The sequence below is a fragment of the Vanessa atalanta genome, chromosome 3 (assembly GCF_905147765.1).
Source record: "Vanessa atalanta chromosome 3, ilVanAtal1.2, whole genome shotgun sequence".
In the NCBI taxonomy this organism is placed as follows: domain Eukaryota; kingdom Metazoa; phylum Arthropoda; class Insecta; order Lepidoptera; family Nymphalidae; genus Vanessa; species Vanessa atalanta.
Window position 1 is genome coordinate 10823861 of NC_061873.1, and position 22210 is coordinate 10846070.

Sequence of the window (22210 nt, forward strand, 5' to 3'; positions counted from 1 at the left end):
CATAGTTCCTACTACCTCGATCCAGTTGCGAAACAGGAATATAAAAATACAAAGTATAGCTGTTTAGCGGTAGAATACACGATGAGTGGGTGGTACCTACCCAGTCGAACTTTCACAGAACCTGGTATGAAATGATCACTCATTCTCACACTTGTAATAAAATTGTGTTTATACGAAGGTAAATAACGTATTAAATATATTATACGCTGTCCTAGTTACGACATACACATGTAACTCGTATATGGATTATTGGTTATTCATGAAAGAACTGAAGAAAAACGAAACACTGGTTTTTATTCGGAACATTGCGCGAAATAATAGCTTTTAAAATGTCGTATCGGGAAAAGAGAAGGACTAAGTACCTCGCATCTTTGAAGCCTCACACCGCGTGTGGAAACTAGGTATTTATCGAGCATCAAAATAGGTATTTAGCAGGTCTTTTAATAGATACAGAGTATACCAAACAATTATCAAAAAATATTAAATGAAAACAGAAAAGAATTAAAGCAAAATATAAGTGGTCGTATTCAAAATTCAATATATAATTATCTAAAACCACAAAAACCTATACGAGTACTTTAAGCCTTCACGTGTTACCATTGGTTCGTAAAACCTAGAGGAAGTCACTAATTACATTTTTTTTTTACTTAAAAAAATATATTATTTTATGTTAAGGTACAATGGACTCATCATCTCAAGCCTTAGTCTGTACTATTTGTGTTATGTAATACGTAATTAGTTAATTACTTAATTGACAAGCGACGTAATCTACAAAGGAAAATCCCTTATAAAGAATTCTATACAACCTTGTAATATGAAGCAGGAAGAATTTTCCTTCTCAAGACGAAATTACAGTGTCTTAACGTTGATGTATATGTATTTATATCTACGTATAAAGATACATGCTTTAGATCACTTAGATTTTTGATGCCTCTTGATGGTAAGTGGTCACCACCGCTCATAGACAGCGGCGCTGTAATTAAATATTAACCATACCTCACATCTCCAAAGTTTCATTATCCTTGTGCCTGGAGTAACACTGGCTCACTCGCCCTTTAAACAGGAATACAATAATGCTAAGTATTGCTGATTGGAGGTAGAATATCCACGAGCGGTTGATACCCACACCACCACCAAGTATATGGTTTGTTATAAAAATAGTTTTTCATTGAAATCATATATCAGCGAAATAATAATAAAGGCATTTTTCTCGCCTACCCTAGTATAGAATCCTATATACCCTTGCAATATGAAGCATTGAATTCTCCAGCTCGAGAAGACATTCCGATGTCTTATCATGAAACATTACAGCAGAAGGGAATTTTCACTTGGTCATACGAGTCACGATTCTCAAAGGTTCTGTAAATATCGTTTATGATACCTATTTTAAAAGCAGATTGCCTATCGTTTAGTAAGTCACCTTCAACGATAGACGCTGGTTCGAAAGGTCAAACCACTCCTGGGCTAACCATATTATCTAGATGTCATGTCCCATGTACATAAAATAGCCCCGGTCCACTGACCCTTCAAACCTTTTTTATATTTATACAAACTTACATTCCGTAAATCACAGTAACAGCTGACGGGTTAATCGTGCAACATAAATTTAAGTCGGTCACTGGATTTGTTTTTCTAATTATAGACAACATTAGAAAAACATGAAATGTGATCAAAATAAAACTCGATTTTAAATTGACTCGATTTTATTTTTTTGAGAAATTATAATAGAAAGCCGAGATGGCCCAATGGTTAGAACGCGTGCATCTTAACCGATGATTCAAACCCAGGCAAGCACGACTGAATTTTAATGTGCTTAGTTTGTATTTATAATTCATCTCGTGCTCGGCGGTGAAGGAAAAATCTTGAAGAAACCTGCATGTGTCTAATTTCATACCAACCCGTATTGGAGCAGCATTGTGGAATATGCTCCAAACCTTCTCCTCAAAGGCAGAGAAGGCCTTAGCCCAAAAATGATAAATAGAAATTTGAACTCAAGACCTCGGGGTGGCGGTTGTTATCTAACCAGAAGACCACCAAGGCATACGTATTTACAATTAATATCTTAATAAAAATTTACTCACTGTTCCTTTTTTTTAATTTTAACATTACTCATAAGCGACGTATAGGTCTTGTATAGTTATACAATGCTGAGTCTTTTTCTTGTAAATGTAAAATCACTAATAATAAAAAAATAAAATATGTTGTGTATCTGCTCTGATACAAAAATAGTGAGTCCGCACATAGTAGTATGACGCGTAGTATGTATAGCCTGAAATACTTCGCCGATGGAAAACGTAATAAAACTTTGCGCTATTCTTAGACGCAACATTAAGAAAAAGAAAACATCTACCTAAAACGCTTCTTCAATTAAAACGATTTTAAGGTGATTATTATTAAACTCATACAGTAATTTCACAATATTTGAGGCTTAATTTTTCGCCATTAAAAATTACTTCAACTAGCACAAAATTAAAATGTTCTCGTTATTAAAACGATTTAATTGAATTTCTTAAAAATACATCGTTCTTTATATCGCTTTCAAAATCTAATTTTCGATTCATGCTACCAGTCTGTAAAAATTAGTGAAAGAAAAATTGTTGTTTTAAACGTAACAGATTCGTACAAAAAGTTTATTTATTACGTTTATTTATTTAAGTGATACATTAACGCTTATGTTTATCTATGACATCCCTACTTAGTAGAATGTAATTAAAACGAATAGAATAAAAATAGTCTCATTCTATAAAATTGCGTGACCGTGAATTATGAGCTTTTGTGGAGTTAGTTCACAATTCACGAAGGCGCTATTTTTCCAAAGCTTATAATAACGAATGGTTGGCAATCCGCCTGTGCTTCTTTCGATTCTCAAAAGTGACGTTAGATATCGCGATATAAACTTCAAAATATTATCTAAAGTTTTTAAAAGTATTTAGAAATCGACTATGTGACGTAAATTAAAAAAAAAAACATTTTTAGTTTTTTTTAATTACATAGATATAATGTAAATAAAAAACCATTTTAGTTCGTGAAATATTTAATGTCGTAAAATATTCGGTACCGGTGAAATATTTTTAAAAATCAACTTCAATAAAGCATTTTACTTTATTACAAACCAGTGACCCGGCTACGCACGGGTGCAACATATAAACAAAATAAATTGTATGATATTAATAAAATTTATATCCTGTATAATATACTCTGGAAAAACATAGCTTTCTACCAGTGAACATTTTGTTGAATTGACATCATTAGTTCCGGGGATTACCAACATACAAACAAATGTTACCTATTTATAATGGATTATTTTTTCAGTAATATTCGCGTTCCTTTAACAGACGCAATACATTAAATACGACCATATTTAGCGAAATAGTCTGTAAAATGACGTCGCCTCAAATGGAAGCTATTACCATTTTAGGCAGTTACAGTTCAACATATTCAAATATATTTCGACCTCAATTCGATGCACTTAGTACCACATGATGCCGAAATGCATCCGACTACAATGGAGGCTGCAACTAAATTACACGAGGCCACAAATAATATATGTGCACCATAAACAGACATGCCACTTACGAGTATATTGAATCGGTAATTCCACAATTAAAACTGTCATTATTGATCTTGACTAAACGTTTAAAGTTCCAAAGTTGTGACTGTGTGTGTGTGTGTAAACATGTACGTTTGTACGTAGATGTACATGACTGGTATATGGATAACAATTTTTTTATTATTTGTTTGTAATGAAATTCATCGGAATTTTAATTTTTGCATATTGGACTTGATCAAGTTAGTATTTAATTTTCATAAAATTAAAACAAACATTTAATTGTATAGTGCTGTAGTCTCTCGGGGGGCTTAATTGAAAGTGAGATAGCGTTATACAACAAAATCACTTCCAGAACAGCATTGTACATTGAATATTATGAAACACGAACACTATAGGACTACTAAATCTCAACGGAATACTATAAAGTGAATATAAAACATCCCGAAATTATCCCCAAGAAATATGTAGCAAAGTTTCATTTTTCACATGCAGATAAATTACTGACAAAAAGCACATAGAAACTAATTAATGTTTACCCGAATTTGAATCCACGGCCCTAATCATTCTAGTTGGTCAGTTTCACAGAAACTAATTTGGCCATCCATCATGTATTCTACCGCCAAGCAGAAATTTAAATAAATAAATATTGGACAACATCACATACATTACTCTGATCCCAATGTAAGTAGCTAAAGCACTTGTGTTATGGAAAATCAGAAGTAACGACGGTACCACAAACACCCAGACCCAAGACAACATAGACAGTTAATGAACTTTTTCTACATCGACTCGGCCGGGAATCGAACCCGGGACCTCGAAGTGGCGTACCCATACATCGGTAGATGTACACACTACTCGACTACGGAGGTTGTCAAATTCAAATTTAGTATCGTTGTGTTCCAGTTTGATGTGTCAGTGAGTGATCTCAGTTGCCAGATTGTACCACCAATTAGTTATATAAAGAATGATTATATTTTCATACGGCGCCACTGTCTATGGGCAGTGGTGACCAATTACGGCAAGGTTGCTCGTCCTCCTATCGATGGACACAACTGCTAACAATGAATTCTTTGAAATACTCTAGTCGCATAAAATGGCCTAACGCTACAATTCGAATGAATGCTTATAAACTAGAAACTAGACAATAAGCGAAATGACAAAAGGAGGACGGACGGACACTTTGCAAAAACAAAAACAAACAAAGTGCTACTAAAAATATTATTCTTCTATTTTGTTTTATTGCGTTTTGAAAATGTTATGGCACCTGCGAGACTGGCAAATGCATTGTCCAATTAAATAACTATTTTAGACACGTGGAGCCCGCTTCAATGCTTCAAGCTTTTATGATTTCAATGACGAAACAAAGTTCATTAATTACTATGTACAGTAAAGTAACAACTTGTACACTTATAGACTGTACGTGGGAGATTTCCCACTGCTGGACTAAGACTTCCTCTCATTTCTAAGGTTCGGAGCTCTTTCACCACGCTACTCCAATGCGGTCTAGATACACCATAACTGGCATTTTTCATCTGACACGTGCAGAATTCCGCGCGATGCTTTTTTTATCCCCGAGCACTAGATGAATTAATAATGAAGCCTATAACGCTTTCATGGCTAAACCACTGAACTGAGTTAGAAATTTGCTATGAAGCTAGCTTGAATCCCATGGAAGGTTATAAATATAATATACAATTTCATTACAATTCAGTAATGAAATGCGGAAACTTAGAATGACCTAGTGTAGAGAATACGGAGGAATCGATCGTGGATTCGAATAGAGCAGGCGCTATTTATTTTTAGTTTACATTCACTTTAAAAAAAATCTTGAGTCAAATTCGATGAAGCACCTCTGACTGTTTATAAATTATATCGAGCTCTGCGGTGACGGAAAACATCGTGAGTTAAATAACGTGTGTCGGAAGAAATTTTGCAAAAATCCATATTTTGATGAAACTAAAGGCTGAAAATCTGACTTAAGGTTTTTTTTCACGCAGTGCAAACCTTCAGTAAGGTACCGGGACCCCTGGGGGAGGCACTGGGTAATGTAGGATTCATACCCACTAAAACTACTGCAATGGACGTCCTCGGCACGGAGGTTGCGGGATGAGACTTCTGTCTAGTTGAAGCCGAACTGGGGCAGACAGGACATTTATGACCTATTACTATATTTAATCAAAATGTAAAATAAGATAATATGTACCTTACATTACTTAATAAAATAGAAATCTCAATATATTATTTTCCAAGGCTCTATTATAAACTGGTCAATCATCATGTTACAATATAAAAATATTTTCTAAAACCTTTAGTAGGGGATATCCTACAGTAAACACGGGAAAAGGTGGATTATTGATTCATGAAACAGAACCGTAATATACCGATGCCTAGTCACTTACGAACGGACTGTCGTATTGTGAATAAATTTTTAGAAAAATGCTGACGAATGCATTAATGTCAAAATAGTTAATAAAGAGTCCAGCTGTTTTAAAATAGTATAGTTCTATAATCTCATAAAATTAATTTTATGAAATCTTTTTTGTCTCAGAAATATTAAATTATATTTTAATCTCGAAGTTGAGTTTTTTTCTACGTGTGGAGTCTCGACTGTTAAGTTGACTGTGAAGTTGCTTGAGGTAAGCCTCTTTATCTCCCTTTATTTAAATCTCTAATGTACATTTTGTGACTTTGTTTTGGTGAAATATTTTTTGTCACAGTATTACGATTCTACTAAATTAAACGGATAAATATTTAATTATTCTACAACATAATATTTAGTTAAATTAAAATGAATGTTTTTTTTTTTGTTATTCCTTTATGTATTCCTGAACTATTCATTCGATCCAACTTCGGTGGGGTTTATCACGTGCCCCAAAGCCATTGAAGACAATTTTGTTTCTGTCATCATCATCATATCATTGTCCTTCAATATAAATGTTAAATACGTTTATTTATAAACGAATAAGGACACTTATTCTACCCGTGCGAAGCCAGAACGGGTAGTTAGAAAAACGGTTAATATTTATTAATACTGTACCGCTGCAAACATTTCATTATAATACGAAGTCCTCTGAACAAATGTTTGTTTAGACTGGGAAGAAATTGATGTTTTAGTAATGAGACCTTAAGTGTTTTTTTTTATCGAATTTTCTTTGATTTCCTTTCCTTGTTGTTTAAGAATAAATTACATTTGTATTACATTGCCTTGTATTTGTGTTCAGATACGCCTCAAGGGTCTTATACAATTATAAACATATTGACTTATATAAGTTTTATAATATTAGTTGAAATTTTAATATATATTTCGTGCATGTCCACGATAGACGCAATCGAAACTTATCCATAATTATAGTCGACTATATATATCCGCAAAATTCGCATAATCGATATATTTCGATATTAAATCCATGTAATCCAATGACATGACAGTTCAACGAGCGGCCATGTTTAACGTTTAGGGGTGCGTTCAGAAAGTGAGTTCCAAACAATAATTTCGTTCAGGAGTATGGTAGATTCGATGGAAACTTATCCACAACATATTATAAATCAACGTTTATGAAAAATTTATAATATTTTATATGAAAATTTAAAGATAAACCGTATTTGTTTAGTTTTATGTCTAGTATATTTATATATATTTATTTATATATATATTTAAACGACTTAAAACGCAACTCTCTATCAAAATCAATAAATACTTAGAGCCTAACACAGAGTGATCGTTTAATCGATTTAATGAACATAAATAACTTTTAATAATTCACTCGCTTCATCGTAAACTGCATTCGTTTATTTATCATACGTGATTGCAGTCGAGAGTACACCAAGCGAATGAAAAATGTGACCGTAACGAATCGTCCGGTTAATGTAAATATTGGTGATTAAAATAATTAAAAATTAAAGAAAAACAATAAATAAATGAGCTACATGAAAAATCAAATATATTAATTATTATATATTTTTCTTTTTATAATTTGATTATATCGTCCAGACTGATTTCGATCACGGCAGCTAATTTCAAGATAGACCAGCCAACTCCGTAGTCCAACCACAGGAGCACCCCCTTTTCCCTCACTCTAAAATTCGGATGGGACGGCTGATCCGACTCGACCAGAAGCGCGTATACATTTAACATCCAGGTTTGGAGATCATTCCACCACGCTGCCCCAATGCGGGTCGGGTCCAACTTAAATGCGAAAAAAACTCTATCTGTCTGCATGTTATGCTAAACCACTGCACCGAAGTAAGCTTAAATCCCAAGAAAGGACAGGATACATTTTATACCCAATGTCTAACGACCAACTCTTAAAACGCGAACAAAACGAAAATAACTAGTATGTTACGTATACGTTATATCATAATCCCTTTTATTATTGTCGTACGGCAGTTTTATCATCGGTTTACGTTATGACAGATGATAAAAATAATTTATTACTATTTGCCTGCCAGCGTCAACATTTGCTTTTATGATAAACGGAACGCTGCGGAACAAAAGAGACATTCATTCATTCCTTTTTACGAGTCCATCGCGTTGATTGTTCATTCTTCCTAGTTTTCATTCGTTCTCTATAAGACTTCAATTCAGGAGGTATTGTTACTGGAAATTTGACGTAAATCAATATCTTACCACTAGAGAAAATATACATGAATTACTTAGGAAACGATATGACAGTTTCTTATTGGGATAGTTATTGTATTCGGGAATAATCCTCGTAAATAAATAAATCTTACATTGTTTATTTTTTAGACATATTCGCACTGATCGAGGTCACGCTGTTTGGGATCTCATCGCGCCTTGAGATGTTTATCTTTCCCTTTTAGAAACTCTTAAGAAAATAATAATAAGTACATTGATTTGTTGCGACTTCTAAAGTTTCTCCTTTCAACCCGGAATACAAGATATCAAATATTGCTGTTTGTTGAATATCTTATCATATATTCATGAGTGGGTACCTAAACGGGCTTACACAAAGCCTTACGGACAAGAAAATATATTAGGATTAAGGACTTTTTTTACCATTAACAAATTAATTTTATATATATATAGCCGAGATAAGTCATTTAATGATGAATGCCACATCAACCTGCAACGTTAGAAGATGTTAGCGAACAAACGAACACGCCTCAAAAGCAACTGTAGTGTATATATTTAATGAATATTTTTACATTAACGGCCTTTAAAATTTCCACTGCTGGGCTAAGGCCTTCTCTCCCTTTGAGAAGAAGGTTTGGAGCATATTCCACCACGCTGCTCCAATACGGGTTGGTGGATACAGATGTGGCAGTATTTCGTTGAAATTAGACACATGCAAGTTTCCCCACCGTGTTTTCCTTCACCGCCAAGCACGTGACGAATTATAAACACTAATTAAGCACATGAAATTTCAGTGGTGCTTGCCTGGGTTTGAACCCGCAATCATCGGTTAAGATGCATGCGTTCTGACCATTGAGACATCTCGGCTTATGAAGATATATTTATAATTAATACTAATGTTTGTTAGAGCAAAATCCTCTAATTCACGTATTGTCCATTTTGTATCGATTAAAACTTTTTTATCTACGAAAATGTTATAATCCCACGCTGAGCGTCACTAAGGCCTTGATTAAAGAGTTCATCTTATTACGAAGCGCGAAACCTTTATGTCACCCGTTCCCCCACCCCTTCACCGCCTTCTTCATTATAAGTTTCATAAAGTCGTTATTTAAGAATATTTTTCTGCAAAAATTATAATAGTGTTTCTTACTATTTTTTGTCGCAAACATGATTACTCTACATTGCTGTCTCTGAAGGGCGAATGAGTCAGTAAGCTAGAGTAATTAAGGGCACAAAATATTTTTTTTTTTTTTAGCATTAGCAGCCCGTAAATGTCCCACTGCTGGGATAAAGGCCTCCTCTCCCTTTGAGGAGAAGGTTTGGAGCATATTCCACCACGCTGCTCCAATGCGGGTTGGCGGAATACACATGTGGCAGAATTTCGTTGAAATTAGACACATGCAGGTTTCCTCACGATGTTTTCCTTCACCGCCGAGCACGAGATTTGAAATTTCAGTGGTGCCTGCCTGGGCTTGAACCCGAAATCATCGGTTAAGATGCACGCGTTCTAGCCACTGGGCCATCTCGGCTCGATGATGCACAAAATATATGAAACATTTTATATAATGGACTGTTCCTTTTATAAATAGAAGTGAACAATGATTTTTTTAAGGTTATTAGTTCAAATTCAAGTTCAAGTTCAAAATTTTTACACAGTTATAGGTGAATGTTCAAAAAGCACGTTAAAATAAGAAGTATAAATCAAATACACTCAATAAAATTACTATGAGTAATTACAATTAAAATAAGGCGCTTAACGACTTAATGAGAGCCGAGATGGCCCAGTGATTAGAGCGCGTACATCTTAAGCGATGATTGCGGGTTCAAGCCCAGGTAAGCACGACTGAATTTTCATGTGCTTAATTTTTGTTTATAATTCGTCTCGTGCTCGGTGGTGAAGAAAAACATCGCGAGGAAAACTGCATGTGTCTAATTTCAACGAAATTCTGCTACATGTGAATACACATTGGAGCAGCGTTGTGGAATAGGCTCCAAACCTTCACCTCAAAGGGAGAAGAGGCCTTAGCCCGGCAGTGGGAACTTTACAGGCTGTACATTTTGTATGTTGTTGCTTAACGACAACAAACCAAGTATTGATGTGCAAATGTTGACAAAACGTAAATTTTGAATTAATCAACAACACACAAATCCAGCTTAATTTGTATTAAATAGATTAAACTAATAATAATAATATATTAACCAAATATAACTTCAAAATTTAGATTAGCGGAAACTAAGCCGGGCTAATTATTTCATTGAAGATTGTATTACATTATATTAGGTTAGAGGATTATGATTTAGCTGTTCAATTTAATATCCTCTATGACAAAATTAACATATATAATTTATTTCAATAAGCTCTTTCAAGAAATTCGCTTACAAAAGGAACTAGACGAATATCAATGTGGATTATACGCAAAGTTCCGGCAGTAAATAAGGATAAATTCCTATATTGGAATAAATATCAAACAATAACAAAAGACAAAAGCCAAATAAACAAAATTCGACAGCAAATTGACGCGATATCATTGGTTGGGAGCTTGAATTATCTTTGATGTGGATTATGGATTTGTGGATGAAAAGCGTTATGAATGACGACGAATCTGGCCGGCAATTCAACTAACATATGATTACTTCTAATCGAAACGATAGCGTGGCCGTTTTTATATTCTACTAGAACAACGATCCAGTTACGATTGGGTCAAAGTTGTATCGGAATATAATCGAGATACAATCATCACTACGTAGTATAAAACAAAATCGCTTCCCGAGTGTCTGTCCCGTGTACGCTTAGATCTTTAAAAGTGCGCATCGGCTTATGATGCGGTTCTTAATAGATAAAGGTATTCAAGAGGAAGTTTTTTTATGTATAATACGTGCATAACATAAGAAATAAATAGTGACAATGTTGTAGGTTTCTACTGTAATGTCGTAAATAATTAAATATAGATCAGTTTGGTCCTTTACAGCGTGTAATTTAAATTAATATTTTCGAAGATATTACAGAGTGAAATGCAGGACAAATCGGTTTTTATTGTCTAATGACAAAAAGCTGTGCACGTTGTGTATAAAGATATTCTTTTTTTTATGATATCGGTAGGCGGGCGATATGGGCCACCTGATGGTAAGTGGTCACCACCGCCCATAGACAATGACGTTGTAAAAAATATTAACCATTCCTTAGATCACCAATGCGCCACCAACCTTGGGAACTAAAATGTTACGTCCCTTGTGCCTGTTGTTACACTGACTCACTCACCCTTCAAACCGGAACACAATACTGAGTACTGCTATCTTATCTATCTATCTGATGTGTGAGTGGTACCTACCCAGACGGGCTTACACAAAACCTTACCAACAAGTAAATTCTGTTGTTTATTTAGTATCAACATGGCACGCGTGCGAAGCCAGGGCGGGTTGCTAGTGGGTGACATAAATAATCAGGATTGGCCCTTTCGAAGAAAATATTTATACTGTATATGATATAAGTACGCCTGTTCGTGCTGTCATATTATATTAAGGCTTTCCCTAACTTATTCAATTATAATACCATTTGTAACGTTAGATTATTGGGCGACCTATTTCAGCTCCGCTAACCAATCTACTTAGGAAAATAAACGTAGGAAGGCAATCTTTTTTGCAAAAGCAGATACTTCTTAACATTTTTTACTCTTACATTATACCTTTTCTAGAAGTCTTTACCGTTTCTAGAAGAAAGAAGAAATCAAAACGTGTTCGAATTCAATTCAATTTCATTTACTAGATTTCTATTGGTGAAATAATTATCGGTTCAGTAGTTTCATTTGTATAGTAATATTAGTATAGATTCGTAGGATTTTAATGATTTATCTTATAATATACTACCATTTGACCGCGGATTTGCTCGCGCGGAAGTTGAATAAATATACAGATTTACTTAAAATATTACGTTAATTTAAGACCTCTTTGTATACCACATTGGTGAGTGATTCACCCCTTAAGGGTCACCTCGTATCTACTTATTTTGAGGATTATCCCAAAAATAAAGTTTCATGTTTCTAACTTAAAAAAATACGGACTTCCAAACCCTATTTATACAAACTTCCAAACCCTATTTTACCCCACGGGATAGAATCTCCAAAATTCCTTCTTTCCTTTCTTATTTTCTCTTCTTCTTCCCTTCTCATCTTAACTTTAATAGCTTACGCTCGGCGATGATGAATCAGTCAGTGAGGACATCTTATTTTATAAGTATAGATTATTTTATATATTATTTTAAATATAAGTTTAAACCGAATACAACCGTGGCTTTGGTACTGTAGTTTTACGCCAACGTCACTTTAATTTATTAGTAAGCATGTGCTAGGCTACGATTTAAATTAGATTAGCGTTTAAATATATTTATATATGATCAATAAAGATATACACAATAGAATGTAATGGATATATATGACCCCTTCAGGAGTAATCTCTACCATAAATCATAGCGTACATGGAAATGATTTACAAAATACAAGGCAAACAATACTACTTATATTAAAAAAAGTAGGTAAAGAATTTTTAATTAAAAGAAACGAAACATTTATTTTTAAATTTTTGACTGTTATCCAATTTTTTATTATAAACGCGAGTGCCAGTAACAACTGTACACGATTTCGAATTTGAATAAACGATGAGTGAACGCATTGAATACGAATCAAACCGAGCATTACTTTTATATCAATGTAATCGAAGTTGCAATCGTGTCTGTATGGTTGGGCAAGTGGAATACCAATTAAAAGTAATAATTAATCACAAAACTACGAATCTATGACAATATTAATATCAAAGCTTGTTTTCGAAACATTTTTTTGTTTATTTTTTTCTTTTATGCGGAGACATATCATTAGAATTTTGGTTATTTTTATAAGTGAACTAAATACAAAAAATACAAAAAAAAATGGTCAGCATCTACTAATATTATAAACGCGAAAGTGACATTGTCTATATGTTGCTCTATCACTGCCAAAACACTGAACCGAATTTGATGAAATTTGGTGTGAAGCAAGCTTAAATTCCGAGGAAAGCCATAGGCTCTTTGTATGCCTAACTCCTGACAATCAACGCAAAACACGGGCGAAGCCGCGGACTACAACTAGTATGTATATAAATACTCAATAATTATTACGAATTAATACATATAAACAGCTTAATTAAAAGTTATATATGTTAACTATTTGCGTTCCACACATACAGTAACGTGTAAATATGTGCTTCAATTAACCCAATGAAATGCAAATAGGCAATTTCTGTTTTATTGCTACCAATAAACGGATTTGACGCCAACGTCTATAATAAGATTTGTCGAATACATTGGTTATACATTTATAACTTCAGGTACATCAATTAAATTGTAAATCTCTACTAATATTATGTGAAAGTAACTTTGTCTGTTGCCTCTTCACGCTTAGAACATTAGACCGATTTAGATGAAATTTGGAAATTAGATAGTTAGAGTCCCGAGTAGGACATAGGGTACTTTTTAAATTGGGGATGGGGTAATGTTTTTGTGATTAAGTTTTATATATGTCGCACGTTTAACACACAGGTTCAACTAATAACTATAGAGGCAGCGAATTTAATACAAAACTAATAAAGAAAAAACACGAAACTTTAAACAAAATTCGCTACACTTACAAGTGTAACTTATGTGTAAGTTGTAAATTTTATACCTACTTATATAACGTGGCGTTCGCCATGATGGATTTAATATGACGTCACAACTTCTACTTACTAAGTATCAATATTGGGCAAAAATATAATTGTTAAGTGGTACCCACCCTAACAAGCCCCCATAAAACTCCAGCACGGGGTGAAACTACTAAAATTATAATCCTTATATTTTGCTTGAACATAGTCGAATGAAAGTTACTTTTGTTTTTCTCTAGTTCTCGTCGGTAGAATTTACGTTTTGAAATTTCAAATGTAACTTCACGTTCAATTAACTCGTAAAATTACTTTTTAAAATGCTTTTATTCACAATATTCATTTTTTCTATTTATTAAAGCAATCCCACCAAAAATAACTTTTAATGTACATTCTAAAAGAGAACCTTTGACGTTATGTAATAAAATAAATATTGGACAACATCACATACATTACTCTGATCTCAATGTAAATAGCTAAAGCACTTGTGGTTTGGAAAATCAGATTTAACCACTGTACCACATACACCCAGACCAAGACAACATAGAAAACTCTACATCGACTCGGCCGGGATCGAACCCGGGACGCCGGAGTGACGTACCCATTAAAACCGGTGTACACACTACTCGACCACGGAGGGCGTCAATAAAGATTTCTGGATACGTTTTTAAATAAATTAAATATATTCCATGTCTAAGAAAAAAACCTTCATTCGACCCTTAAAGATCACTATCTTGAAAGAGGGTCGTGAGACGTGACAGTAACTTAATCAAGTATTTAATAAAGTAAATTTGATTACAGTTTCTACGCTTTTACTCAAAAAAGTCAGCTTTTATAGGTCAAATGTAAAAAACGAAACCCAAGTAAATCTTATATACAAAAATTGAGGTTGGTTACATCTGTTCGAGATAAAAAGCATTTAAAAATATTAAAACGATCACATAAAGTTGCACATAATATTATTCTACTGTAGTGTACACAGATCTATAATAACATATTAATTAGTATTAGATTTATATTTTATATAAATATATATTATCTGTGTATTTATGCATCTGTCATCTCGAGTGACACACATCGCAACAGCGCGGGAAAGGGGGATATATAATGGGCGCGCTGTGAAGACGGTGTGTGTGCACAGCGAGCTGATATTTAGATATAATATTTATTTTAGTGGTAAATCGACTTTACATGTGAATATTACTGCTACCTACGTACCTATTGCTACGTTTCTATAATTCGGCGCAAGACAGCGCGATAGCACTTCGAGTTCAATATAAACCACTCAAACGATCACCATGACGGTCGGTAGACGTACTCGGACTTGAAAAATACACGTAATTTTTGGTGTTATTAAATAGGACTTAATTTTTCTGTGCCTTAAGCTGAGAAGGGGGTAAAGCTAGATATATAGTGGGGGTATGCTATAATTTTTCTTGCCAATACCCACGAACTATGCTGACCAAAAACCAAGTGATTAAAAATTTCGTGACTTAAAAATAAAAAAAAAAAAAAATGTTGCACTAAGCATTTATACATACAGGAAATTAATAGCTCACTAACAAATTAACTTAATCATAAAATACACTATCATTTGACTTACAAAAGGTTTGAATAACAATTGAGAATTATTTTAAATAAGGTTACGTGAAATCGAAACGTGTTTCCACTCGTAACACGTAGTCGTGTGATATATGTCTACGACATTTTTTTTTTATATCGATAGCGTAAAAAGCGTTTGACTTTTATAAAATATATTCGGATATTCACTTCTCTCCTATAGTCTTGACTACATAAGTACTACAATATTGTAGAGCGTTATATGAATGACTGGAAGTATAAAGTATAGTTTAATTTTAATATTAAAAACATTCGATATTGTAATCGTTCATAGATCTAATTAGTAAACTTATATTATACATACTTTATTTTTAAATAATAAAGGACCGATAAAACATATGTCTTTACTGATGTCAAAACAGTTAAATACAAATAAACTTATTAGAATTAAAGTGTACAAAATTACATGAGATAAATGTAAGTAAGGAATTATCACCAAGTGATGCCAATTACTAGAATGACTATGACTAATATATATTAATGTAAAAATAATGTATATGATGGTTATATATATTTTTTACGGCTTTGATTGTAATGTTGAAAAAGAGACATATCAAATTTCATCAAATTCTATTCAGTAGTATAGCCATAAAAGCGTATCAGATAGACAGACTGACTATCGCATTTATAATATTAGATAAATACAGATAAAAAAACATAACAACTTAAATAACAAATTATATCCAGTATTGTCGCTATATTAAATGTTTTATGCTCGATCAATGTCAAAGTCAAAGTCAAAAATCTTTATTCAATATAGAAGTGTTTACACTTGCTTATTGATAGTTAAAAATCTACCACCGGCTCGGAATTTAACACCTCAGACCTGAGAAGAACGGGATATAAATGAATTTTATTTTCATTTTACATGTACAATAATAAATACCCGTGTATACCAATACCCTTGTGGAGGTAATCGATAACGATTGGATCTCATCTCTATCTCATCTCGACTGAGACAATATGTTTAGAGGCATAAAGGATACTTCCCTCGTGAATTTTACGATACATTGGCAATAGAAAGTTTTCTATACAACTAGTTGAAATTTTGAACGGATAATCGCTTGAACCTGGCTAACAATTTAGGTATTAGATTTCTAGTGAGATAAATAACCTTTGATGAACAGGCTTAAAAGCCTCCGTTGGCTGTGTAATAGTCGTGTAATTGAACCGGCTGTTGACTTTATGTGAGGTAGAGCTGAACTAGAAACGTGCTTTGAATCGAATATTAGAAGTAGAGCTTTAACGTGCGTAGGTTGCGGGCTTAGTTTATTTACTGGTTTTAAAATAAATAATAAATATATATAGCCTCATTATTTATATATTATAGTATAAGAAATCTTTTTATCTTGTTTATCATTTAATAAGTTATATTATTAAGAGATTAAACAATTATGAGAGTCAAAATATAGTCATAAAATTATTAAAAGTATTAAAATCTATTTCGTAGTTTTAACGATCTAAGCATACAGACTACTTTGTTTTATACTATTTAGAGATATTCTTTAAATAACGACAAACAACAACATTAACAGGCTGTAAATTTCGCACTGCTGGGCTAAGGCCTCCTCTCCTTTTGAGGAGAAGGTTTGGAGCATATTTCACCACGCTGCTCCAATGCGGGTTGATGGATACACATGTGGCAGAATTTCGCTGAAATTAGACACATGTATATATATGTGTATCCGTCGAACCTGCCCTGGAGCATCGTGAAATGGGCTCCAAGTTTTATCCTTAAATGGAAAGAAGGCCGAAACCCAGTAGTAGCAGTATTTACAAGCTATTATTACGATTAATACTCTGAAGTATAATAGTAGTAACACAAGTCTTTCTTTTCTTGTCGATAGGTCGTGGAAAATGGACACCAGAGCTGATGAGGAAGAGGCTCCCACAGACCCAGCGGCGAGGAAGCACACTCACCATGATTACACCGAACAAGATTTCGAAGGTATTTTAACATTATCGTACATATTTAGCTCTAATCCTTAAATCTATGTTCATTTATTCGCCTAAGATGATATTTATTATGGTATCATTTAGAAAAAACTGTATATTATATATTTAATTTCCCTAAATATAATTCACATAAAATAATACTTACTTAGAGTATGACATTAATATTTCTTTTTTAATATAATAAATGCAATAACACCATACTCTAAATGAACACAACCAATTATCCAATTTAGGAGTTTTTTTTTTGATAATGGTTTACATCGCCTTCCTAACATCGCCAATGCTTCACCAACCTTTAGAACTAAGATGTTATGTCCCTCTTTTTTATTTTTATGGCATTGGTTGGCGGACGAGCATATGGGCCGCCTGATGGTAAGTGGTCACCACCGCCCATAGACAAAGGCGCTGTAAGAAATATTAACCATTTCTTACATCACCTATGCGCCACCAACCTTGGGAACTAAGATGTTATGTCCCTTGTGCCTGTAGTTACACTGGCTCACACAATCTTCAAACCGGAACACAACAATACCCAATTGCTATTTGGCGCATACCCAGACGGGCACAATTTGTGCTAACAAAGCCCCACCACCAAGAGAATGAATACAACAATGTACGATTTGAGAATATGTGTAACAATATATTTTATCTATTTTCAATAATGATTAAAACATGAATTGTACATTCAAGCAAAATTAGTTATTAACACAGTGTACATTAATGACTAATTTCGCTTAAATTTATAATTCAATTTAAACTTGCGTCTATTCTAATATACATAAATTTGTAACTAATTTGAGTGATATAAACCTCGAACCAATATAACCGAAACCCAATGTTTGACAAAGACAATTAATATGATTAACTATCAAAATTAACGGAAATAAAACAATGTAACCTAATCAATACGAATATTATAAATACGTAAGTAACACTGTATGTTTGTAAAAATAATGTATGAGCTTATTCCAAGAGTATAACGACGATTCGCTGCGTAGACATGAGAGAGAGTTCCACATACACAAGAAGAGAAGTGCCTTGTCCTGTCAGCACAGTAGAGCTATTATGTACAAAGAAACTCAAAATTGAGTTTTTTTTTATTATAGTATTTTTAAGGGACCTTTATAGGCAGACTATATAGCCCCATCGTTACACGGTAAATTCAAAAACTGATTTATATTGATACACAGTACACATACATAAGTCTTGTCAATATAATGTCTTTTTGGTGGATTTTTGGTGAATAAATGTCTGGGATAATATCGGGTCCGACCTAATTAGTCCGGTATATGTATCTTAAGGCACGTGTCAAATGTTTTAGCCGGAGTAAAGATATTATTGTAATATTCCCCTATAATAAAGTTAATAATAATCGAGTAACTTGTAAGTTTTCTCGGAAAAAAACAATTTAATACATCACGAATTGTCGGAATCTTTGTAAATTAGCGTTTCGAAAATAGGTCAAGAGGGGCGGCGAGTGATGAAGCAAGGGTTGGGAAATTTAGCTTTGTGTATCGAAATCCAACGCCACTGAAACCATTTGTACAGAGTGATACATGTATTATTATTTTTAAATATCGATAACCCGAACACGGCTTGACAGATTTTGATGAATTCGTTTTTATCGTAATTTTCTTTTACGTTTAGTGCATAGTTTATTAGCGTGTACATTCGATATACTTAATGATGTTTTAAAAAACCTAGACGCTGATTTATTTAAAATATACTAATCTTTTAAGTTATATCCATATAATTATTTAAATTTCAGTATTTCTAGTGATATTGCAAGTTTTTTTTTTGTAAGTAAACACGACTTATTCGTCTTATTAATTATGTTATAAAGACCATGAAGTGTAATCTTAATTTGGGTCGTATACAGTCGGGTTAGAACACTCTGACGTTAGCTACGTCAGAAGTTTATCGGAACGTTAAATATTTTTTTAAGAAAATAAGAAACTTTAACCAATGTGCCACCATCCTTAGGATGTAAGATGTTATGTGCCTTGTGTCACTCTACACTGGCTTGCGTGCCTTTCAAACCGGAACACCACAATACTAATTATTGCTGTTTGATAGAATATTGGGTACCACACCCATGGTTACCCAGGGTTTGCACAAAGTCCTACCAAAAATGGTTATATTACAATTGAATATTAGTTATCAAACGTATAATTATATAGCCGTGCGTTTAAATTGAATAATAAATCACGGGTTAATAGGACTACGTTGCTTAAGCTGAGCTTAACATTTATAGTTCGTATTTCAGTTAGTCACGCAAATCGCAGGCGTGTCTAATCGATGCCTCCTAGTTATGTGCCAAAGGGCTATTTAAATTTTTCAATCAGATATCTTGAATTTGTTTTATAGCCTGAATGTTAAAACATCTGTAATAATTAAAGAAGTAGATTATGTCATTTATTGTAACTACTGATCGCCCATTGAACAAATTCAATCCTTATTCATTACTAATATAAAAGTAATATTAAAAAATTTATAAACGCCCTGACAAAAAAAATAAACACTACAAAACACCAAATAATAATGTTTATATCATTTATAATTATTATCGTCACACATATTATGTAAATTCAAATACTTTTATTGTCCAAGCGTCGTCGTCCCGTCGTCGTAATACGGCCAATTTCGAATGGATAGGACATATGGAAGGTAGTCAGATACCCTTATCAACTATTAAAGAGCTGATGATTTTCAAACGGCTGAACAGATATTCATGAAACATGACCAAATGAAACAAAACACTAAACGAAAATCGGTTCATTGGTTTGGGAGCTCCGATACCACAGACAGATACACAGATACACAGACACACTAAACTTATATACCCTCTCTTTTTGAGACTTGACAGTATGGAATTATAAGATACGTTGTTTTCAATTGCAATGTAAGATAGAAAATCCGACAACTGGTTGAACTTTATTTATTGCAAAGTTGATATGATTTTCTTTTCCACGGAATTATTATCGAGTTGATATTGATACGGAAACTAGACTAAAAATGGATAAACTTGGATGAAAACACGATTTTTTTTTGTGTTTTAGTTTGAAATGTTGACATTGACAGTATTAATGTTGTTTTTGTATACTGAACGTAAATATTGTCTTTCTTGAACTCTTTCTATGTAGAATTATTTTATGATTTTTTTTTATATGGATAATTTTTAACTTTATCAAATTCCACGCTGCCAAATATTAAATAGTTTTAAGCCTTATTCTTAAAGTATAAAGATAACACATCTGAATGAAATGTAAGTATTATAAACTATAATTAACAATATCGGTTTTGCTGTCCTTAATTTATCAAAAAATCCTCGTCATTTCCTAGGAACCCGTGCCCAACGTCACGGAGTGGTCGTGTGGTCGACAAACATTATTTAAATGAAACTAGAATAGCGTGAGGTCAAAGATCGACCCTATTACTCGAAACTCAGAGCTGAGAATTTTATTAGTAATGGTTGTTTAACATTTTAGACAAGCTATAGTTTAATCATATATATTTTTTTATAAGTTTACACGTACTCAAAATGCACTCAAAGTGTTGCTGTTTTGGGTACTGGGTACTACCCAGTACCCAAAACAGCAATAGGCAAATATAACAAACAATGAAGACTACTTAGTTTTTAATTGTTAAAATAATGAATAATCATCGTATATTTGTTGCTTAAGTTCTACGATATCTAGAACATGTAATTAAGCCATTTACTTAATCTCCGTTAAACTATACGTATCAACAAGTTACTTAAATGAAGCATTTTAAATGTACTTCAACTTCATTGAAGCCGTAACAAGAAGGCCAAGTATAAGTTAAGTGTGAAGGCTTTCGTTTTGTTTATTTTGTAGACGTTGATAATTTAGTAGAACAATTTAATTTGAAAATAAATAGGTATAGGTGTAATATTATGGAGTTATTAGTAAAAGACAAACGAAATAACTACACACGCACGCTATTTTACAAAATGAACCAGTACATTATAAAATACTAAACAACAGTCAAAAGTATAATAACTCAATAAATAATTCCAATTTATATAATATACACACTCAATAAAAGTAAGGAAATTTCAAAATAACAAGTTGAGTTCTCGTCATAAACTTGACCTACTATTCAATAGTCTCAACTTCAACTGTTGAAATATTTCAAAGCGAAAATGTATCTGTCTTTTGTTTGTCCCGTGTTTTGGAGATACAGTTTAGTGTTTACTATCGGAAACAACCCTTGGATCATCAAACAGACATGACAGTTGCAACAGTATAATGGTGTGTAACTATATCAAAATGTGTCTATACAGGAAATTATGTAATAAAATAATGAATATAAAATTTATACTTATTTATATATGAGGAGAGCCGAGATGGCCCAGTGGTTAGAACGCGTGCATCTTAACCGATGATTTCGGGTTCAAACCCAGGCAGGCACCACTGAATTTTCATGTTCTTAATTTGTGTTTATAATTCATCTCGTGCTTGGCGGTGAAGGAAAACATCGTGAGGAAACCTACATGTGTCTAATTTCAACGAAATTCTGCCTCATGTGTATTCCACCATTCTCGCTCACGCATTCACGCTCCAATGCGGGTGCATTGGAGCAGCGCAGTGGAATATGTTCCAAACCTTCTCCTCAAGGGAGAGGAAGCTTTAGCCCAGCAGTGGGAAAATTTACAGGCTGCTAATATAGAAAAAAATTATATATGAGGTATTCTAATATATATACGAGGTCAATTTCTATTGTACTTATCTAATATTTAACTTTTATTATTTAGTAATTTTACGATTATTGACCAACAAAATTACAAATTTGTTCAATTTGTT

General features: G+C 33.2%; 1 protein-coding gene across 5 annotated transcripts in view; it reads left to right on the plus strand.

Moving 5' to 3' along the window:
• Nucleotides 1-22210, plus strand: part of LOC125077196 (sodium bicarbonate cotransporter 3) — a 69224-nt gene that overhangs the window by 35986 nt on the left and 11028 nt on the right. For 4 of the 5 annotated variants that reach the window (XM_047689048.1, XM_047689050.1, XM_047689052.1 and 1 more), the window contains exon 2: nucleotides 17276-17376. In XM_047689048.1, the coding sequence (XP_047545004.1) occupies nucleotides 17286-17376 (91 nt within the window). In that variant the 5' untranslated portion in view covers nucleotides 17276-17285. Of the gene's footprint in view, nucleotides 1-6152; nucleotides 6187-17275; nucleotides 17377-22210 lie in introns of those variants that run through there. The other variant, XM_047689049.1, reaches the window with a different exon arrangement.